This window comes from Phyllostomus discolor, chromosome 5 (assembly GCF_004126475.2).
Source record: "Phyllostomus discolor isolate MPI-MPIP mPhyDis1 chromosome 5, mPhyDis1.pri.v3, whole genome shotgun sequence".
NCBI lineage: Eukaryota > Metazoa > Chordata > Mammalia > Chiroptera > Phyllostomidae > Phyllostomus > Phyllostomus discolor.
The window spans coordinates 145,366,359-145,389,025 of NC_040907.2; the positions used below are offsets into that span (position 1 = coordinate 145,366,359).

The 22,667-nt window shown below is 39.5% G+C and overlaps 1 protein-coding gene across 2 annotated transcripts in view; it reads right to left on the reverse strand.

Annotated features, from left to right (window-relative positions):
- Positions 1 to 485: 485 nt before the first annotated feature.
- The window catches only part of HTR7 (5-hydroxytryptamine receptor 7), a 76,338-nt gene continuing 54,156 nt past the window's right edge, over positions 486 to 22,667 (reverse strand). The window contains exons 2-3 of one of the 2 annotated variants that reach the window (XM_028514096.2): positions 5,535 to 6,298; positions 486 to 2,152 (exon numbers count right to left, since the gene is read on the reverse strand). In XM_028514096.2, coding sequence (XP_028369897.1) covers positions 5,536 to 6,298 — 763 coding nt within the window. In that variant the 3' untranslated portion in view covers positions 486 to 2,152; position 5,535. The remainder of the gene's footprint in view (positions 2,153 to 5,534; positions 6,299 to 22,667) is intronic. The other variant, XM_028514095.2, reaches the window with a different exon arrangement.

Consider the following 22,667-nt stretch of genomic DNA (forward strand, 5'->3'; position numbering starts at 1 on the left):
TAAACACATTTGAAAACCTAAACCCATCCAATTATCCACAATGCTGTCTTATGGACAGGGAGAAAAACAAACATGTCACTCTCTGCAAATAACGACTGCCCTTACAGGTGACAAATCTGAGGAACGCCTGCCCGCTGCCTGCAGGCAAACTCCTTCAGAGTAAGAACTTGCTTTGCTACTGCAACAACAATTAAAATAAAAAAAAGAACTTGCTTTGCTCCTCTCTGCCCCTTCATGTCCACAGTGTTGAACGTACCAAAGCCCAATAAGTACTCATTAATCAAATCAAGAAAGGAACACTCATTTGAAAAAAGCAACTTACCAAATGGATGAATCCTCACAGTGAAATGCAGTTAGTTACAGAACTGCTTTAACTACCTGTTTGGATTTAGCAAACACAGTAAGCTTGCCCACCCGCTACTCAACATATAGCAACATTTATGACATCAGACCTTCAATTAAAAATCATTACTTAAGTTGTTTTATTACAGCTACAAATAAACTTTATTTGATGTAATGTAATAAAACATTTTCAAATTTAACATTTATCTGACCAGAATTAATCATTTAAATTATGAATATAAGTATGTACAGTCACTTTAGCAAATATGCGGTTCAGGAATTTGTACAAGCTGGGTCTGAACGGGCAGGGCCCCACCTCCCCTTCCAGGAAAGGCAGATCTTGCCCTGTGTCTGGTAAGAAGCAATGTCAATGAAAGTTGGGAGAAATCCATAATCCACGTTGGAATTCCACATTATCCTCTGAGGAAACAGCTACATTTATGGTAGGAAAATAATATTCTCTTACAGTTCTCTTTTATCAAAGGAAGGTTTGCACTCACTTTATCCCCTTAGAGGTATTCTTCTGTTATACTGTCTTTCTGTCTCCTTAGCTCATGATATTTCATAATTCCATTAAAAAAATACTATCCACAAAGGGACCTTTTCTGTTTCCTTGTCTGCCCTTAATGCCTATCACTTTAGGGAGGGAGAGAGCAGGAGAACAGAATTGGCCAGGCACACATTTGATTTAAGATACAGAGAACACAAAAACAAATCCTCTAGAAGGAACAGAATGGTATTCTGGAGCATTTACTGATCGATGGTGAGGATTCCAGGTGACCTCCAATTCATATGATTCATTTTAACACAATGATGCTCAATGGGAATTCACATATTGATGCTCCATTTCCAGAAGTATCACAACCTCTCATGGAAACCCCCTTATTCCCCTACTTCCTCCCAAAACCAGTCAGGAACCAGTTTGTGGGCCCAAAGCACCCATGTGCAATGAGAGTCAAAAGTTCAGTGCCAACTCCCACGTTAACGAACAGTGCGGTTAGGTGAAAAAGTCCTCACGGACGGAACCCCGCTCACCTCTCAGGACCCCTTGGATGAAGTGTGAGCACAAGAAAATGCTTTATTCAGGTTTTAGGATTCTCTCCATCCTGAGAGCTGTTCCTGAGTTATACCATAACAAGAACTGAGTTAACAAAGAAAGTACGTTGGTGGGGAGGTCACAGGGACCCTGCACAAAGCCAAACTGCTTGACAGTAGCTTAGAACAGACACTGCTCTGGGAAGTCATTTGTGTGAGCTGATGACGGGATTCTGTTTTCTAACACAGGACATGCAACATAGTCAACACTATGCTTACCACAGTTAGCTTGGGAAAACACCCTTCTGTCCTACCACACAATTAATTCTGTCTTGTGAATGATTCCTGAATATTCACCACAATGCCTAGACTTGGAAGCATGGGAAGTACACATTGGAACTCGCTTCCACTTTCATGGGCTTGGACAAACGCAAAGCATCAGAAACTGCTCTGGAACTCAGCTCTGTTCGCGAGCTTACTGCTGAGCTGTTCTGGCTATCTTACACTGAGCACTATCTTGATTTGCACACAATAGCACTGATCCACAGGGGGAAAGAAGGGGAGGTCACTGTCTCCCTCATAATACCCTTGTACGACAGATTGCCCTGCTTGTCACTCTGAACCATCCCAAGAAAAAACAGAAGCAGCATTCCACAGTCTCAGCAAATGATTTCGATCTGTTTCCACCTCTGTCTTGCCTCGTTTTTCTCGTCTTCATGATTCCACTTTTGATCATGAATCATGACTTTTTTTTCTACGGTAGTCAGAGTTTTGTCTATAAAGAGAGAGAGAGAGAGAAAGAATACATGAAAATGATTTAGCAGAACCATAAATGTTTCTCTTTTGTGGTGGGTGGATTTAATTTTTACAGCATTCAGTAATTTGAAGCATTTGTGGCTTCTAAGGGGTTATAAGCATCTCTAAAGGAAAAGAAAAAGATCTGTGGCTCTTTTAATACATTTCATAACTGTTGTAAGTTGTCAGGGACTTCATATATTTGCAAATCAGCCCCAGGTAACCCATTTAGAAATTCACTTTTATAATACATCCGTAGCCAAAAATGGTGCTACTCTCAAAAGTCCCTGCAAAATACTGCTGCAGTTGCCCCACTTGAAAAGAATAATGATCACCACTAATGAGAAGTGTTCTCCCCTTCAGACCTCGGAGGGTGCATTACAGTAAGCCATGTGTGCAAAGACCAGGAGACCCCACCTCCCTCGTTTCCTTCCTCCCAGGTTCACAGAGGCGGCATGAGTCATGGACACGTCTTGGCCAATGGCTGAGAAAAAGTCTCTTTCTCCTTGGTGCAGAGCCACTTGTCCCTTTAGATCCACACTCCCCTAACTCTGTACCTTCACAAAACTTGACTTACCAAGCTATACCCCTGTTCTTGAGAGCTAGGTCTATGAGGTTCCAGGGTCGGGCACTGCACCCCCAGCCTCTGCCTCCGCATCGCATTGGAATGGGCCAGCCTCTCACTTGACCACCAAGACTCCACACAAATGGGTTTTTCCCAGTGATAGGATCTGTTTCTCCACAGGACACCATCTCTCACTTTGTTTCCCACTACACACAATGGCATCTAAGGACAAGACGGGGGCCACGCTTCAGCTCAGACCCATGCTCCCCTACCCATCCTGCCCACCTGGCCCTCCTCCTTGCTGACCCCAGTCTGCCCAGCTCCAGGTACTGCTAAAGACATGCCCCATCCACATCTGCGTACCTGCCTCTGTCCAAACTCTCTTGTCTGCTTCGAGTAGCCCCAACCCCACTTCCACCCCTGCCATCCCTTCTGGTTAAAATGTTCCTCTCTATTTAAACCCAGATTATTACCTTCTTCATAAATGTCACCATGGGTATTTTCTTGCTAAAACATCCTCCCCAAGGCTTATGCTTCTTCTATACGCATCTGACTGCTTGACTTTACTTCGTGCTATGTGTATTTACTATCTACGAAAAAAAATTTTTTAGGAAAAGCAAGGTCTTTCCTACTGCCTTTCCTACTTTAAAGAGACAATGCAAAGCATGAAGCAAATAAGCTATTATTATTACTAATCAATGATTGCATAAAAATAGTGTTGAATTCCAGCTGGTTAACAGTGAGGAAAATACTATAATGGGGAAAAAAATCCAGGAAATAGCAAACTCTTTGTTTTTTCTGTCAGTAAAGCAGTGTCCCTCCACAGATATCCAGGGCTTCGGGGGACTCGATGCTTCTTCCCAGTTTCTAACGGACCCATTTTGTTTGCCTTCTCTAATCACTGGTTTCCATAAAGAAAAGGCAGAATCACCCTGAACTCCAACACTTTAGCACAAACCCTGAAGCAGCACATTGACAGAATTCACGGCAGGAACCCAAGGCTACTGCTCCGTGACTAACCACTGCAGTCGACAGGGAGCAGGGAGTCCGGGTCTCTGAAGAGGAAGTCCGTTACCATGCAGAGGAAGGGAGAAGGAAAGGTAGAGCTACTTGAAAACAATCTCATGAAATTCTTTTATATGGAAGTACTTTAGAAATTGCTTTTCCATATTTTCACAATAATGGTGCCAACGTACAAAAGCCATCAAAACATGATGCTTAAAAAGCAATTTAGAGCAATGCAAAAAAAACCATACAGTTGACAAATTAAAAGAAAAAAATCCCTCTTTATGTCACATTTGGTTTTATATTATTATTTGAATACTTGTGAAAAGGGCACAAATTATAGAATAGTACATTAAAATGCTAGCGTAGAGTGCTGGACTCCCAAGCCTCTTGTTATGCTGATCAAGAAAATGCAAAGAAATTGATAAATAGTTGAAAGTAGCAATACAGAGATTGTTTACACAGGAAAGGAAGATTTATGTAGGAGAAAGAAATAGAACCAAGAAAGTGGAGCTAGTGGGGGGGAAGTAAAAGAGACTAGAATCCAAGCAGCCCAGTCAGACGGAGGAAAATGGGTTGAAGAGATTAGTGGGAGGCGCCCTGAGAACTCAGCTGGCCCCACAAGTTTGAGCAATGGAGAGAATAGGGAGACAAAGCCTTCTAACAAGGTTTGCTGTGAGCTGTGGATTGGACACCACATCATTCTTCCAGAGACTCCAGTAGAGTTATTAGTTGTTTTGGGTTATCCACCTGGTGTTTACTTGAATGCAACCATGCAGAGTGTGGAGTGTGTGGGTTATTTTAGCCACATCTCACTCTCCAGATCTAAGACACTTCTGTCAAATGAAGGGCATGGCCAAGATGACTGGGAAGGACCCTCTCAGCTACAGTGGTCCACAGTTCTCTGGTCTATTCCTTCCTGCCAAGTACAGTGAGAAGGAACGCCTCCTCCTCTCTCAGGATCCGCACTAATCCTCCCTCCCTCTTGCTCTCTCTTTCCCTCTCTCTCTCTCTCTCTCTTCAACACCGTCAATCTTCTGATTCCAGTGTCTTTCCCCTAAACTTTCAAACATGAAGATGTCTCCTCTACCTCAGATTGAAAGCCAAATCTCTATTTGACCTACTGACGATCTAATTACAGTACTGCCTCCCACCTTCTTTACAATGACAGATTCATTAACATGTGGGTTACATAGAAAAGGTCCATTTCCTTATCACCACTGACCCTTTGTGATCCTTTTTCAGATCCCAACACCCTATGCAATTGCCTCCTGGAAAGTCATAATGCCTTCTAGACACACTCAACAATCTTTTATCATTTCTCAACTCCTAAGAAGGTGGGCAGCACTTCCTAAACACTCTCTAGCTGTGTGTTAGTCTGTGTGAATCTGCTTCCTTTATTTTTCAGTAAAGGATGAGGTCATCGAAAAAGTTTTGCTGGGTGTAAGAGTAAGAGCAATGAAACTGATAATGTTATAATTTTTGAAGATGTAAGGACACAGTTTGGCCCTTAACAGTGGAGAAGGAAGAGAAACATCAGCTTGCTTGTCATCAAGCATACCAAAGGAAGTTCAGCAGCAAATCAGTCTTGTCTTCCCAGCAAACACCTATCTTTGGCTTTCAGAATTCTGTTGGGTAGAGGACTGGAATTTATGGAATTCTGGATTCAAATCTGACGTGCTTAGTAGAAAACAAGCCAGCTACTGATTCAGGAAGCTTTCTGAGATACGCTTTAAGAAGCTCCATAAAAGGGTTGGGGGCAGGGGTTGAAAGGAAAATAGTGATAAATGACCTTACAGCACAAACTCCGGCCTCTCAGGCCTCTCAGCGAGCTTCAGGGCCTCATGCATGCCTGCAGCTGAGAGCTTCCGGTTGATATTCCGGTACTGGCACTGGAGCAGGCTGCGATAGGTGGTCCTCAGGTCCCGGTTGAAGAAGGCATATATAAAAGGGTTAATGAGAGAGTTTGCATAGCCCAGCCACAGAAATGTCCTTTCCACCCACAGCGGGATGCAGCTGCAGGCTGTGCCACAGATGAAGGGTCTAGCTGTCGAGAGGAGGAAAAACGGCAGCCAGCACACAGTGAAGGCCCCGACGATGATCCCCAAGGTGGTGGCTGCTTTCTGTTCCCTCTTAAAGATGGAGATGTTTTTCCTTTCGTGTTTGAGGAGTCTTGAAAGGTTGGCACACTCCTCTACCTCCTTCTGGAGCTTCACCATGCCATTCAGGGAGATGACGCTGTCTGGCTGGTGCAGGCGCGGGAAGCCGGGGAACTTGTGTTTGGCGGCGCTCTTCCTGGCGGCTTTGTAAATCTGATAGTACATGAAAAGCATGACGGACATGGGGATGTAAAATGCCACTGCGGTGGAGTAGATGGTGTAGCCAAAATCCTGGCTGATCAGGCATACCTTGTCATCATTTACATTCTGAGCCCACCCAAAGAGCGGGGGTAAAGTGATGGAAGCAGAAAGAAGCCAGACGGACAGGATCATCTTCGCCATGCATTTCCCATTCTGCCTGACAGGGTACGTGAGTGGCCTCGTGATCCCCAGGTACCTAGCAAAGAAATGGAAAGAGGACATGTGACTGCAGTGATCTCGACTCACTAACGAGGAAGCACCACTAGCCAGGTGTTAGGCTTTACCTAGTAGCACAACAGCCCTTCTAGGTAGGCATCGGCATTCCCATTTTCAAGAAAGGTAGGGCTCTGGGATGTTACCTATTTTATTCCAGGTCACACAATTAGCCGGAGGCACTGCCAAGATTCAGTCTGAGAGCCCTGCGCCTGTAATGCTACTCCATGCTCTTTTCACACCCTGTAGCTTCTAGTATTCCATGTAGTCAATGAACTAAAGACCAAACATCCGCCCTCCGCCTATGACCAGTGTCACTAAAATTGCCCAGGAACAAAATGTCAAGCCTGAGGCAGGATGCTGTGACACATCCTCACGAATGAACCAAGGTCTAGCACACACTGGCACTATGTGTCCACTGCTCAGCTGCCTTATTTCAAGCTAGCTTTTAATTCATTTTAACTGCTCCTTTGTACTGTAATGGAAGAACTTCCTTAAGATTACAGAGATGTGTGAGACATTTATAAAATCCTAAGGTTTTGGAATGGAAAGTAGCAAGTGATCATTCTTTACACCCAGAAAATTCTCACATAGGAGTAATGTCAGAGGAACAATCTGTAAAATAAAGACAGCCTGCCTCCCCATCTCTCCTCTCTTGAGAAGGCTCACAAGCACAGGCACAATTCTGAAAAATATTAGGTAAACCCAACATTTCCTCTCTGCTTAGTTCTACACAGAGAATAAGTATCACTCTGTCTTTATTATCAAGGGTTTATAATGCAAAAGAGACAGAGCAAACAGAAAACACAGACAGTAAGATGTTTGCCAAATGCTTAATCATTTTCAGCTTTCGGAATTTGTTTTCTCCTCTATATTTAACAGTCTTGGCTTCTATTTTGGGGAGGATACAAAGAGCACTTGAGAAGCCAAGACAGGTAAAAGCTGGTCATTTTGTCACGTTTTCTTTTTACTTCATTTGTGTGTAAAAGATACACTCTTTAAACATGAAAAGGAAACGTACAGAGACTCCCCAACTTACCAACAGGTTATTTTCGGAAAGTCTGTCAGTTGGTAAGTTGACATTTTTTAAATAATTATTTTTGTGCTAGAAATATCCTCTCATGTTATATAAGCTTAAATTATCCTACAAAAGTCAAAAGTCATTCCTTCACAATGAAAATGAGCATCATTGCAATACTTACAAGGCAAAATTAAAATACAGGAAAAAGAAACAAGTCAGATTTGCTTATTCGTCGAGAATATTCATCCATTTCTTCACCAAATATTAATAGAGCTCCTTCTATATGCCAGGTGCTATTTTAAATGCTGGGGATATGGCAGAAAATACATCACACGAAGATCTACAGGGCACAGGGGGTACAGTGCAGGGGTTGGACGGGAGGGCTGAGCCTGGCGGGGACGTTGTTGGTGTTCCAGATCCTTTCCCGGGACCCAGGTGTTAGTAGCGCCCATCCTTCATCTCGCAACCTCTGCCTTCCCTTTTCCTTGAGAAAGCTGACCCACAAGCATTATCCCTAGGTTTATCAGCTACAACTAGGATTATGTTTTGACTCCCAAATAGAATGATGGAAAAGAGGGAGATTTTCCTAGAGTGCAAGAATAATAGCTGAAAAAAGATGAGAAAAGAGAAAAGAAGGGAGGGAGAGAGGAAAGGGAAAAGAGAGACAGAGAAGGGAAATGTGAAATAAACTTTGCTTTATGTGGAATTACCTGAAATTATCTGACTTTGAAGCAATGGGGGAGGGGGGGAATTTAGAATTTTTTTTAAGTAATTGAGGAAACCCCTGGAGTAAGGTGTTAGAACTGACTGTAAACCCACAAGTAAACTGATCCTGCCCCAAGACCGAATGGAAGTCCGTTAAGGGAGGAAAAAAAGGTTCCCTAAGTTTCCCTTTCCTGCTGGGGTTCAGTTCTCACTCCAGTTGGGATTTCTTTGCAGATCTCTCTTTTTGGACCTAGTCCTTGCTGTCTATCAGTTCCTGTGGATATAGCCCTTCTGGCTCCTTCTTTGTTCCCAGCTCCCACACGCAACATTTGCCAAGACTTGGACTTTACCTTTTCTCTTTGCCTGTTGCTTCAGGCACAAACTGCTTGTTTCCAAGTCTGGATCTGGCTTCCAGGATACCAACCCAGACTGCAGGTTCAACAGAAGAGTGATTAGTTCATACAGTTCCCCAGGTAGCCACCAGATGGCACTGTCAGCCGAGGCCATCTAACACCTAGGGGGTTGGGATGGTCGGTAGTTAGAGCAACAAGCACTTGTTGGAAGGAGGAAGTAGGATTACTCACAACAAGACAAGAAGTTACATTTCATTTGCGAGGTTATACAAAAAAATTAGCAAGCCTGGAATTCACAACTTGATAAACCCCTATTCTTGAAGAAGACAGCTCAGTTTTCCCTTCCAGCCTTCACATTTTCTTTCCTCAAACAGGAACCAATATCATCAGACTTAATTAAATCAAGCCTTTCTGCAGCTCACATAAATGATACAGAATTCACAAAGATGAATCCTGAGAGATTAATTGAGTACAAAGGACATCTAAGAATATTAAATAATCTCATATGAGCGGCATGCTTATTCATCCTAATATACTTAGCCTGACGTACTATGTGTCGGTGATGTGACATTGACCCATATTTGGTCCTTCCTGAATAAACAAATTATATTCCATAAACTCTCCTATGGCACACCCCACTCTCTAATGTTCTCAAGTCACGTCCCACAGTGAGGAAATTACATTTACTCCATCTGTTTCCTGGGTCCCACTTTGACTTCTGAAAGCTAAAATCAACCAAAAATGATTAGGAAAAAAAGTAAGTACATTAAAGTGTCTGGAAATAAAATAAATAAAGTCAATATTTTTTTAATTAGGACAATGATTGGAAAATATTATAGAAGGAAATAATTCCATTCAGGAAAAAAAAGTTAAAAATTAAAATATCTGGAAAAACCTACCCAAATGGCCAAGGCCTAAATAAGCAAACATAAAATGCTACCAAGAGAACTAAGAGAATGCTTGAATCCATGGGGGTTGGGGATATTTTTTTTAAATAAGAACATCCAGCATTATAAAAGTGCTAATTTTCCCTCAAATAATAAAAAAATATTTTACAACTCCAGTTGAAAAACCCAGCAAGGCTTTTGTTACTTTGACCAAATGATTTTTAAGTTCATCAAGTAAATATGCAAAAATGGACAGAAAACCTGAAAATGAATTAAAATATGGAAATACTCGTCATGGGGATGTAAAGTACAACATAGGGAATATAGCCAATAATATTCTAACAACTATATACAGTGCCAGATAGATACAACATTTAGCAGAATGATCACTTAGCAAGGTATGTAACATCTAATTACTGGGATATACACCTGAAACTAATATAATATAGTATGTCAACTGGAATTGAAAAATAAAATCTGATTATAAATAATTAAAAGAAATGAATGAAATCAAATAAAATGAAGGAATACTTATCCTATAAATAAAGCCACAGAAATAAAATCTCAGTAACAATTATTCAAAAATAAACAGATCAACAGAACAGACCCCAGAAATAGATTCAAATACATAATGAAATTTAATATAAGAAGATGAGTCATTTCAAATCGGTAGTAAAAGATTGGGTATTCATGAATCTAACAACTGGCTAGCAATTTAGGTAAAGATAAGACTGGTTTATCTTTCTCCTTATTCAAAAATAAATCCCAAACTGTCAGAGAAATTGAGAAAATAATCCCATTTACAATTGCATCAAAAAGAATAAAATACCTATTTTGGGGCAAATTGAACCAAAGAAGTAAGAGACCTGTACTCTGAAAACTCTAATACATTGATGAAACAAATTGAAGAAAACACAAATAAATGAAAATATATAACATACTTGAGGACTGGAAGAATTAGTATCATTAAAATGCCATACTACCCAAAGCAATTTACAGATTCAGTGGAATTCCTATTAAAATGTCAATGGCATTTTTCAAAGAACTAGAAGAAATAATCCTAACATTTATATAGAACTATAGAAGACCTTGAATAGCCACAGCAATCTTAAAAAAGAACAAAGTTGGAGAAATCACACTACCTGATTTCAAACTCTGCTATGAAACTATAGTAATCAAAACAGTAGGGTACTGGCACAAAAACAAACACATAGAATAGCCCAGAAATAAACCCACATTTACTTATATGGTCAATTAATGTACATAAAAGGAGGCAAGCACCCTGGCTGGTGTGGCTCAGTGGACTGAGCGTTGGCCTGCAAACCAAAGGGTCGCTGGTTTGATTCCCAGTCAGGTCACATGCCTGGGTTGCAGGCCAGGTCCCCAGTAGGGAGAACGCAAGAGGCAAGCACACATTGAAGTTTCTCTCCCTCACTTCTCCTCTGTCTAAAAATAAAAAATAAACCTTTATTTTAAAAAAAGGAAACAAGAATACACAAAGGGGAAGACAGTCTCTTCAATAAATGGCATTGGGAAAACTGGACCGACACATGCAAAAAAACAAATAAAACTACTTTGTTACCACATAATCAAAAATAAATTCAAAATGGATTAAAGACTTTAAATGTAAGACCTGAAATGATGAAACTCCTAGAATAAAACATAATCAGCAAACACTTTGACATCTGCCTTAACAATAATGTTTGGCTATGTCTCCTCAGGCAAAGGCAACAACAGCAAAAATAAACAAATAAGACTACATCACACTAACAAGTTTTTGCACAGTGAAGGAAACCATCGATAAAACAAAAAGACAACTGAAAACGGAAGATATTTGCAAATGAAATATCCAGTCAGAGGTTAATATCCGTACTATACAAAAAACTCATACATCTCAACATGAAAAAACCAATCCAATTAAAAAATGGACAGAGAACCTGAACAGAGAATTATCTAAAAAAGACATACAGATGACCAAAAGACACACGAAAAGATGCTCAACATCACTAACCATCAGGGTACTGCAAATCAAAACCACAATGAGATATCGCCTCACAACAGTCAGAATGGCCATCATCAACAAGACAACAAACAACAAGCACTGGCAAGGGCATGAAGAAAAGGGACTGCTGGTGGGATTGTAAACTAGTGTAGCCACCATGGGAAACAGTATATTTCCTCAAAAATTAAAAACAGAACTACTGTACAACCCAGAATTTCACTTCTGGGTATTTATCTGAATAAAACAAAACAATAATTTGAAAAGATGTGCACCCCTATGTTCATCTCAGCATTGCTGACAACAGCCAAGATAAAGAAGCAACCTACTTATCCACTGATAGGTGACTAGATAAATAAGAGCTGGTGTGCACGCACACAAAAGGGGATATTACTCAGCCATAAAAAGAATACAACCTTGCCATTTGTGATAACATGGGTGATCCTAGACAGTATTTACATAAGTAAAACAAGTCAGACAGAGAAAGGCAAATACTGTATGGTTTCACTTCCATGTGAAATCTAAAAAAAAAAAGAACAAAAAGTGAAACAGAAATGAACTCAATAAATACAGAGAACAAACAGATGTTTGCCAGAGGGGAGGAAGGTGAGGGAATGGACACAAAAGGGGAAGGGAATTAGGAAGCACAAAGTTCCAGCTATGAAAAATGTCACAGAGATATAACACATACCGTAGAGGGTATAGTCAATAATAACATAATAACTATGTATGGTGACAGATGGTTACTAGACTTATTATGGTAATCATCTCATAAGGTATGTAAATGTTAAATCACTATGTTGTATAACTAAAGCTAATATAATACTATATGCCAACTATAATTAAAAATACATTTTTTAAAATAAAAGGAAAACATGCTAAGAACTCCAAAGATTTTGTGCAAAGGCACTATGATAGGGTTAGAACCGGAAATAAAATAGTTAATGTGAAAAAAATAATAAACCCCAGGTGAATCAAAGATTATCACACAGAAGAAATTAAACCCTAAGATTACCATGAGGAAATATGGATGAATATTTCTGCAATCCTGAAAGGAAAAAGGTCATTCTTAATCATGACACAAAAGCTAGAAACTATAAAATGACATATTAATACATTTTTGATGAAAATTTTATGCACAAACAAAAAAATAAATGGCATTTCATTTAATTTAGAAATCACTATGTACCGAGTTAAAAGTCAAATGACAAACTTGGAGTCCAAATATTTTAATATTCATAGCTCTCCATATCCATGATTCTGTCTCTGTTCTTATTTGCTTCATTCGTTATGTTTCTTTTTAATTCAATTGTTGATAGGCATTTGTTACTGCCATTTTATTGTTCATAGTTTTGAACTTCTTCTTTTTCTTAAGTAAGTCCCTTTAACATTTCATATAATGGTTTGGTGATGATGAACTCCTTTAGTTTTTTTCTTGTCTGGGAAGCTCTTTATCTGTCCTTTGATTCTAAATTACAGCTTTGCTGGGTAGACCAATGTTGGCTATAGGTCCCTACTTTTCATGACTTTGAATATATCTTGCCAATTCCTTCTAGCCTTGGAAGTTTCTTTTGAGAAATCAGCTGACAGTGTTATGGGAACTCCCTTGTAGGTAACTAGCTTCTTTTCTCTTCTGCTTTTAAGATTCTCTCTTTATCTTTAACCTTTGGCATGTTAATTATGACGTGTCTTGGAGTGGCCTCTTTGCATCCATCTGGTTTGGGAGTCTCTGTGCTTCCTGGACTTGCATGTCTATTTCCTTCATCAAATTAGAGAAGTTTTCTTTCATTATTTTTTCAAACAGATTTCCAACTTCTTACTCTTTCTCTTCTCCTTCTGGCACCCCAATGATGAGAATGTTGGCACACCTGAAGTTGTCCCAGAGGCTCCTTACACTATACTTGGCTTTTTTTGGAGGGGGATTTGGGGGCATGAGTGAGGAGGTGACGGAATTAAGAAGTAAAAATAGGAAGGTACAGAATAGCCATGGAGATGTAAAGTACAGTATAGGAAATGGAGCAGCCATAGAACTTATATGCATGGCCCATGGACATGAACAATGGTGTGGGGATGGCCTGAGGGAGTGGTGAGTGCTGGGTGGAGGGGGGCAAAGGGGGAAAAATTAAGATAGTTGTGATATCATAATCCATAAAATATAATCTTAGAAAAAACTTTCTTACAGGTTATTAAAAAAGTATCCCAATAAAAATATTGAAGCAAATAAACAAAGAAGAAATAAGAATATCCAGTAAGCACTTGGAAATATGTACAACTTCACTAATAATCATAGAAATGAAAGTATTTTTTAAAAGACCTTATTTATTTTTTAGAAAGAGGGGAAGGGAGGTAGAAAGAGAGGGAGAGAAACATCAATATGTGGTTACCTTTCATGCACCCCCAACTGGGGACCTGGCCTGCAGCCCAGGCATGTGCCCTGACTGGGAATCGAACCAGTGACTCTTTGGTTCACAACCCATAGTCAATCCACTGAGCTACAGCAGTCAGAGAGATAAAAGTTTTAAACGGTGGCAGAATTTTTTGTCACTGTCAGTGTTTAAGAAATCCAATGTTGAGAAAGTGTGAAAAAACCAGTACTCTATCATTTTTCTAGTGAGAGCTTCAACTACAGTAACAGTCTGGAGTGCAGCTTGGTCATTGATATATACCAACATTTACCTTTCAGCTAAGCAACTGGGACTTCTAGTAATCTGTCTTAAGAATATAATTGTACAGTTGCAAAATGATTCATGTGCAGGAATGTTAACTAAACACATAATAGAGGGCGAAATATACAATATAATACTTATCAACAGGAAATTAGTTAAAGCACATACAGATATTAACTAATGCTTACATATATGTATAGATGGCATGTCACCTATGATGTGCATATCTATTTATTGATATGAAAACAATAAAAAAGTGAATAGGAAATAATGTCTAGCATGAAAATATAAATAATAGTATCATGTATTAATATTTTTATGCAAAATTAGGTCTTTGCATGAGTGTGTGAGGGGAAGGGGTAGCAGAGGGTACACTGAGATGTGTAGAAGAATATTTACCAAAGTATTAATAGCAATTTTATCAGAGTTGTAGATATTTGAGTAGTTTGAAGTTTTTTCTTTATGCTTTTTTACATATTTTTTACTGTATGTAAAATGTAAAAAAAAGGAAGGAAGGGAAGGGAAGGGAAGGGAAGGGAAGGGAAGGGAAGGGGAAAAAAGAGAAGCTCTCATGAACATGGTTAACAGGGTGGTGATTGCTGGGTGGAGGGGGGTATAAGGGGACTAAATGGTAATGGAAAAACATAATAAAGATTATATACTAAAAAAAGAAAGAAAAGAAAAACCCATCACTTCAATTCTATGAACAAAATTAAAGATTTAAGAGGATTCTGTGATTCCTAAGTCACTTAAGTGATTTTGGCAATAAAGATGATCTGCTTCATAAAATCTGTAAAAAGCTGATAATTAAATCTTAGATTGTTTTTATTTGATTAGCTTTTCTAAAATGTTTTATTACACTCATAAATTCACACAAAGGAAACAGAACTCACTGGCATTTTTTTAAATCCCATAATTACTACATAAAGTAACACTGGTATTCAGGGAAGTGTTTGTCTAAATTATACATTCATTCTCCCAAATCTTGTACAGCATAAATCTTACCTTTGTGGGGTGGGGAGGGGGGAGGCAACCTAGATGGATTCTGAATATTCCCTATTATGCATGGCTAATATTTGTCACACTAACATTTTATGCTCACTGTTAATTAGAACGTGGGATGCTTATCAAGCTTTAAGACTTTAACTTTAAAACGCATAGAAGTATTAAAATACAGTAAATGTCACAGACAAAGGCACCAAAGTATTATATAATTGAGAAATGTATGCAACTCACATTAGGAGTTCCATTAAAGTAGGGGTTTGGAGAAAAAAGAGTATTAGGGAGTTATAATCTATATAGAAAGGGATTAGAGAGCAAATTAACTCTGCTGCCTTTCTTCTGTTCTAACTGTACAGAAATTATAGATAATGGTTCTTTAATTAAATGATTCCTCCTGAGTTTTGTTGCTACAGAATAATAATGTAGGGGGTAAAAGAAACTGAGAGAATTATTCTGAAATACAGTGGTTTTTGGAGTGTTAAGCTTAAAAAGGGTTTGTACATTAGAATACCTCCTCCATAAGACCTCCTCCTTCATGGTAAGCAAAACTTCAGCCTAAGTCAGTGGTTCTCAAAGTTGTCAGATCATCAGAATTACCAAGAAGTTTTGAAACATAGAGATTCCTGGGCCATCACCACCCACAGATTTTCTTTTGAGAAGGTGTAAAGCCCCAGGGCTTTGTATTTAAGACTGACTGTTCTGGTTCTTCACCCCAAGTACCACCATCACAGTAGCCTTCCCTCATTCAAATACAGAGACTTTACACTTTTCGTATAAGAGCTTGACTTTTACTTTGTGTATTTCATTTTAATAATCTGCTTCCAGGTTAGCCTAACAGAATCATCATGAATCATGTTTACATTATCTTAGTTATTAGCTCATTCCCAGTATTTGCTAAACACAAGTAAAGTAAGCATGGTTTTTATGGCTTAATTAGGTTGTACATTTTTAAAGAATGTATAATATACTAGGTCTGTCCATAAAGTATCCAGCCATGTAGACCCATTTATTGAAGAAGATATGAGGTACAAAAAACATTGTACATAGGACAATGGTGCCTCAGTCCTCGTCAAAGTAGGCACCTTGGGGCCTCACACAGTTCTCCCAACCTCCACCAGCTGCCCATCATATTTTCCTGAATCTCATCAACAGTCTGAAATCTCTTCTCTTTCAAAGGTGATTTTAGTTTTGGGAAAAGCCAGAAGTCTCAGGGCACCAAATCTGGGCTGTAGGGTGGGCTCAGTCACCTGGGTGATTTCATGTTTTGCAAAAAAGCTCTGCACAAGATGTGATGCATGAGTGGGTGTGTTGTGAGGAAGCTGCCAATCACCAGCTTCCCATACCTGTGGCCTTCTGAATCATCTAAATAGTTTCTGTGCAGGAATGTTCAAGCTTAGCACAAAATTTGATGCAAATTCATTGTTCTGCTAGCTCAGTCATTTTGAATGCCATGGCCACACAGTACACATGCTCACTCAACAGCATCTACCACCGACACTGATTAGTACAGTGAAGTCATCATTGCTCATGCATGGACATTCCAGGCTACTCTACTTGGCTACAGGTTACATCAATGTCACACAAACTGTTCTCGTTATGTTAACAATGGCTGTACCCTTCTGGACAGAACTCAAATATATAAGTATATGAGTATAGATATGCATATTTATTTATGAGATTGAAATAAAAGTTTTATAATACCCTATTTAGCACTATAACTTGCAGTGCACTCTCTTCTGTTGTATACTATTCTACTTCAGATTTTTAAAATGCTGATTTTAATGCACTAAATTGATTTCATGACCCAATAACAGATCATGACCCAAAGTCTGCAAATAGGTCAGATAATTAAAAGTGCAATGGAGGAAAATAAAGCAGGGGAGAGGACATGAGAGTAGATGCACTGGAAGCAAGTTGCAGTACAGATCTGCATTGTGAGCTGAAGATCCCACTGTCACGAGCAGAAGCTTCCTGCATTCAATAGTACCCAACCTCCCGCTGCACGGGCACGAAGAGCACTCGCTCAGGACCTACGCTTCTTCCCTCCCCTAGGGCCTCACTTCTAAATTCATTCTCTCTCTCTCTCTCTCTCTATTCTGTTCTACCTAGAGATAAATGTATTATAAATGTACACATGGGTGCCTCTGTTTATATATAAACTGTTAGCCCTCCGTATCTGCTGGATCTACAACCTCAGATTCAACTGAAGATCAAAAATATTCTAAAAAAATGTTACTTTGCTGCTGGTGTGTACTTTGTAGTTAGGCCTGTGATGGTCGTGTCTGTACTGAACATGTACAGGCTTTTTTTCTTGTCATTATTCCCTAAACAATACACTATAACAACAACTTACTCAGCATTTACATTATATTCAGTATTACAAGTAACTAGAAGATGATTTAAAGTGTAGGAGGACTGCATAGGTTATACGCAAATACTATGCCATTTTATACAAGGGATTGAGCATCCATGCATTTTGGTATCTGTGGGGGTCCTAAAACCAATGCCTCTTGGATATCAAGGGACAACTGTATTCTACTCAGTCCTGCATAGTGATCATCCCTTTTTACCCCAAACTTATTGAACACATCATCTACCTCAGCTGTTTTTTACTGCCCACCTACTTTCTTCTGATTCTCCCAATAATCTAGCTTCCACCTCCATTGCTCTAAAGCAGTTGACTCTAAAAGACCACCTCCATTTTTGCTTATTCAAATTGTTTCTTTTATATCATTTCTGATAATTCTTGGTTTCTCTTCTCTCTGAAAAGACCACCTAACCTTTTTTGAAACACTCTCCACTCTCAACCTCTGCAGTGCAGTTTCCCACGCTTCTTTATCTTGGGCTGTATGGAGAAGTACCGTCTCCACGTCATGGCTCAGCGACACTCAACATCAAGACAAAATGAAAACAACCTAAACCTTGTGTCAGTCAGATTAGGTTTGAATTCCAGCTCTATTCTTTGTACTAGTTAAAGTACTCCGAAAAATATCCTCAGCCTCCCCAAGTTTTCACTGCCATACATGTAAGAAAGGGGGAAAAATACCTACGGCATGAGAACATGTATGTAGGCTTCACTCAACACACTACCTAACAGATACTCAAGAAACATAGCTGACTTCCTTCCCTCAGAACCCCATTTTACAGGAGGGAATTGGCAAATAAGACTGCAGCTTGAGTTGCTTCAATGGGAGAGAAAGAGGGGTATGATACAAAGCATCTGAGGAAAGCAGTAAGAATAGAGTAGTAATGCTGTAAATGCAACAGAGCATAGCAGCACGGAGTAGGTGTTTGCGGAATTTATTGGCATGAGAGCTGGCTGGACCTTAACTAGTGCAGTGGCAGTACGAATGGAGAAGAGAAGGTGGAAGCAAAAGATAGTGTTGAAACAGAACAGACAGAACTTGGAAATGGTTTAGCAAAGAGAGAAAGGGACAAAGACGATGGAGAAGTTGAAGAAGCTCATCAGTTTTCAAGCCAGGATGACTGGGAGGACGATGGAGCCATTCCCTGGAATAAGTGGTCCTCAGTCCATTGCAATGCACTGTCCACCCCAAATGGCCTCCTAGACAGCGTTTGCTGCCATCACAGATGACCTCTCTAGATTCAGTAGATGTTTCTCCACCCTCAAACTTGATAGCTCTGCAGCCTGCAGTCTGCATTCACTGCCTCTTTTTTGAAACTCTTTCCTTGGTTCAATATCGCCACACTCTCCCAGGCGTCCCACCCCTCTGTCCACCTTCCCCAGGTCTTCTTTGCTGCCTTATCCTCCATTGTGGTGACTTTTTGTTTTGGAATTTCCCAAAGCCACTTTTCTTCTAACTCTCTATTTCCTAGTTATTCTCATCCATTACCAATACTTCAAAAAATCTCTAGTGGCTCATGATCCCAAAATTTGAATCCATAGCCAAGACATCCCCTTGGAGCTCCAGACCCCAAAATCCAAAACAGAGACATGCCTTCTTCACATCTCTACTTTGATATCTCTAAAGCACATTATTTACCTCTTTGTTCAACAGACTTTATTAAACACTTTCTATGGATCTGGCACCTTCTCTACATGTCCAAACATATTGTCATCTTCGTGGACTGAGCCTCTTCCTATTTCCCCAACTCAGTAAATCCATCCAAGGGCACAGTCCAGAAACCTAGGAGTCATCTTTGACTCCTCCTTCTCATTCATCAGTCCCCTCCCACTTATTCACCTAGTACCAACTATTGCACCTCGTCAATGTCTCTAAATCCTATCAATGTGTCTCCATTGCCACAACTCTACAATCACTCTCTCTCTGTGAATTACTGAAATGGCCTCTACATTGGCCCTCCACATCTCTTCTCCTTCCTAATCCACTCTCTTTATGCATCAAGGGTGATAATTTCTCTTTTTTTTCTGTAAAGCGAATTTAATTCTCTGAATAAGTAATGTTTTCACATACTTCAAATTTTAAATACAATAAGTTGTATACTGACAAGCCTTCAAATTCCTTTTCCATCCTCCCCACCCCCACCTCTCATACATATCACTTTTATTAGAATTGTGGGTACTCTTCCAGTTTTTCTTTGTACAAATGCAAGCAAATGAGACCAGATCTTCTATCCCCCACTTTCTCACACATAAGACGGCATACTATACACACTACTTTGCACATCGCTTCTTTCACTTAACAATATATCCTCAAGATATTTTCATACTAGCGCACTGAGAGCTCCCTCGTGCTTTTTAAAAGCTGCATAGCATTTCATTGTAGAGCTTCGTCATCACTTATTTATCCAGTAATAAATAAATAATACCATAAACAAACTCAAATGATATCTACAACATTCTTATCCTCCTGTCTGCCAATCAAGGACAAAAAGAAATCCACACTTCAGAGGTGATCAGCTAGGCACGTAAAGTATGAAACAAACCCACCACCTTCCTCAGTGATGTGAGGAAGATGTGAGGGTCTACCTGACCCTCAGTTGTCATTTGAAGAAAAGGACCTGGCTGGCATAGCTCAGTGGACTAAGCGCGGGCTGGGAACCAAAGTGTCCCAGGTTTGATTCCCAGCCAGGGTACATTCCTGGGTTGCAGACCATAACCCCCAGCAACCACACATTGATGTTTCTCTCTCTCTCTCTATCTCCCTCCCTTCCCTCCCTAAAAATAAGTAAATAAAATCTTTTAAAAAAAAGAAAGAAGAGGAAAGATGTTGTTGGCCAAGGCTGGTGTTCAGCCACTGAAGGTCCCACTGACACAGAGCACAGAACTGATGCTCCATCCCATTAGCCGAGAGTACCCCATTAACTGGAGCCCAGGGCCTACTTCACAAAAATCATGCACTTGCTGGGGTAGGGGGGATGGTCCCTGAGCCATCCTTGCAGAAGAGACAAGAAGACAAATTTCCTCAATGCACCTCAAGTTGCTACACTATTTGGATTTAATCTATTTAAAATTTAAAGCAAGATAACTTTACTTTTACTTTAAGAATATTATGCATAGCAGTCTAAACCCATCAATATTCAAGGTTTTTATAAGTACATTAAAATAGGGCACCTCTAGCTTGGGTAAGACTTTTGTCTCCGTATTTAACACTTTGATAACACCATTTCCCTTTCTTCAGTGAGTTGTATAGAAAGTTATGAATTAAAATTACTGTATCCTCCCTTTGTTATTCATTAGCGTTGATGACTGTTAATTAATATTCCCATCTCTATTATTCTTCCTCCAAAGCAATCAACTAGAAAACATATTTAATCTTGAAACGTATATTATATATGCATATATATGCACAATTTCAATGTGTTTTCTCTCTGAACTAAATTGCTTGTCTGATCTAGGCCTGCCACAAATGTTCATATGTTTCCACTGAAATAGAGTCAGATATAAATCAGCATATACTTACCAAAATACATTTCCTGGTTTAAAGTTTTAAACATAAGCTTCAGACTTTATAGCTAACCATAACTAACTATGTACTTTTATTTTTTAGAAATTTTTTATTTTCTATCAATCATATTTCCATTCTGTTTGAGAGTCTGGAGAACAGCTTAAGGCCACTCAGTGGTTGGTCCTGCCCATTCCATGGCCTGTGCAGTGCAGGCTGCAGGCCAGTTTTCACTAGGAAACTGCTGGACAGGCACAGAAGACATCTGCACCTGCAGACCAGTCTGTGGCCCCAGGCTGAGCAGCAGTGAACTCAGGAGCTGGAGCGGTCCATTCACCCAGAAATGCCTCCTTGGTCACAGACGTTTCAGCAGTCCCTTCAGGATCTCTGTAGGAGTAGAGATCAGGCATCACCTCCCAAGGGTGCTCATAGGAGATGGTGCTGCACATACACAGAACTTCCTGGGCCAGCATCCACTACGGCAGACTCACTGAGGAGTGAGCCCCCTTGTTGTTGCAAGAGATAACAATGTCCATATAGTACAGAGGACAGTCTGTGTTACACAGAGCAGTGGGAAGTAGGTTGTTAACATAAGACGCCTCTGTGAGAGGCTGGTCAGCCCTGGGACTGGTAACCACCAGAAGTCTCAGGCTGCCTGGATCTGGTCAGTGAAGGTTCCAGGAGTGAAGTGACCAGCAATAGGAGTGGCAGCAAACTTCAGCATGGCTTGCTGGCTGGTATTCCTAGACAATATGACATGGACATCAGCCAGGTTTTCAACGGCCCGAGCTGCCAGCAGAAGCTCCTCCCAGGTTCTCTTCAGATTTATGATGTAGATGCCATCGCTTTTCCTTTTGTAGATGTGCTGTTCCATTTCAAAGTCTAGGTCGGTGCCACCTAAGTGGGTTCCTGCTGCAAGGAATTTGGGGACACTCCTTGTTCATTTGCAAGGGATCAAGGACACCAGCCATTGTGAAAGTTTCCCTTTAAGTTACAAGGGAACCGAGAACAATGCCGAATGGGACCCTCTCTGGATAGCATGGAAAAGACCAAATATAACTTTAAAATAACTATGAGAACAAATGAACAAAAAGACTTTAGATTTAGAAAATTGATGATAAAATATATTCCAAACTAGAAAGGGAATTTTAAAAATTAGATGCCAAAAACCAAAGCAAAAGTAAAACATTAACAGCAGAAACAGTTGGCAAAATAACAAATACCAAGAGTTAGTACTTTAAACGAAATAAATAAAATTAAAATTTCTTTTATAGAGTGAAATGAAAAAGAAATTAAAAGAGGAAAGAAATGAAAAGAAAAGGAAAATATCAAGCAAAAACAAAACTTTCAAAGTAAATTAAAACATAAAACAAAGAATTTTTTTAAAAGCTTTTTGGTGGAATTAGAAATCACTACATTAAAAAATCAATATTTTGGAAGACATCCCAATTGAAAACTGATGATAAAATTACCATAAAATAATTAAATAACCTCCTAAATTCAGATAGCATTAAAACAAATTCCTAAAAACAAAACCCCACATCATAATAGTATAATTTTTATTCTTATCTATGTAATACTTTAAAAAGCAATTAGGCATCAGGTATCTTACTTGGTTATTTATTCTCTTCTTTCATTCTAATTCTTTATTCTCATATTCTTTTAATGTTTTTCTTTAAAAATGGCACTATTCTACTAGTTTAAAATAATATTCAGTAGTAATAGCCTATAGGAGCCATTAATTATAGAGTCTCATGACTCAGATGTCGTCCTTTCTTCTAGGAAACACAGACTGTATCCGCAGGAGTTGCAGATTACCCTTCTCTTCCTTCCCCTTTGGCCATTAAAAACC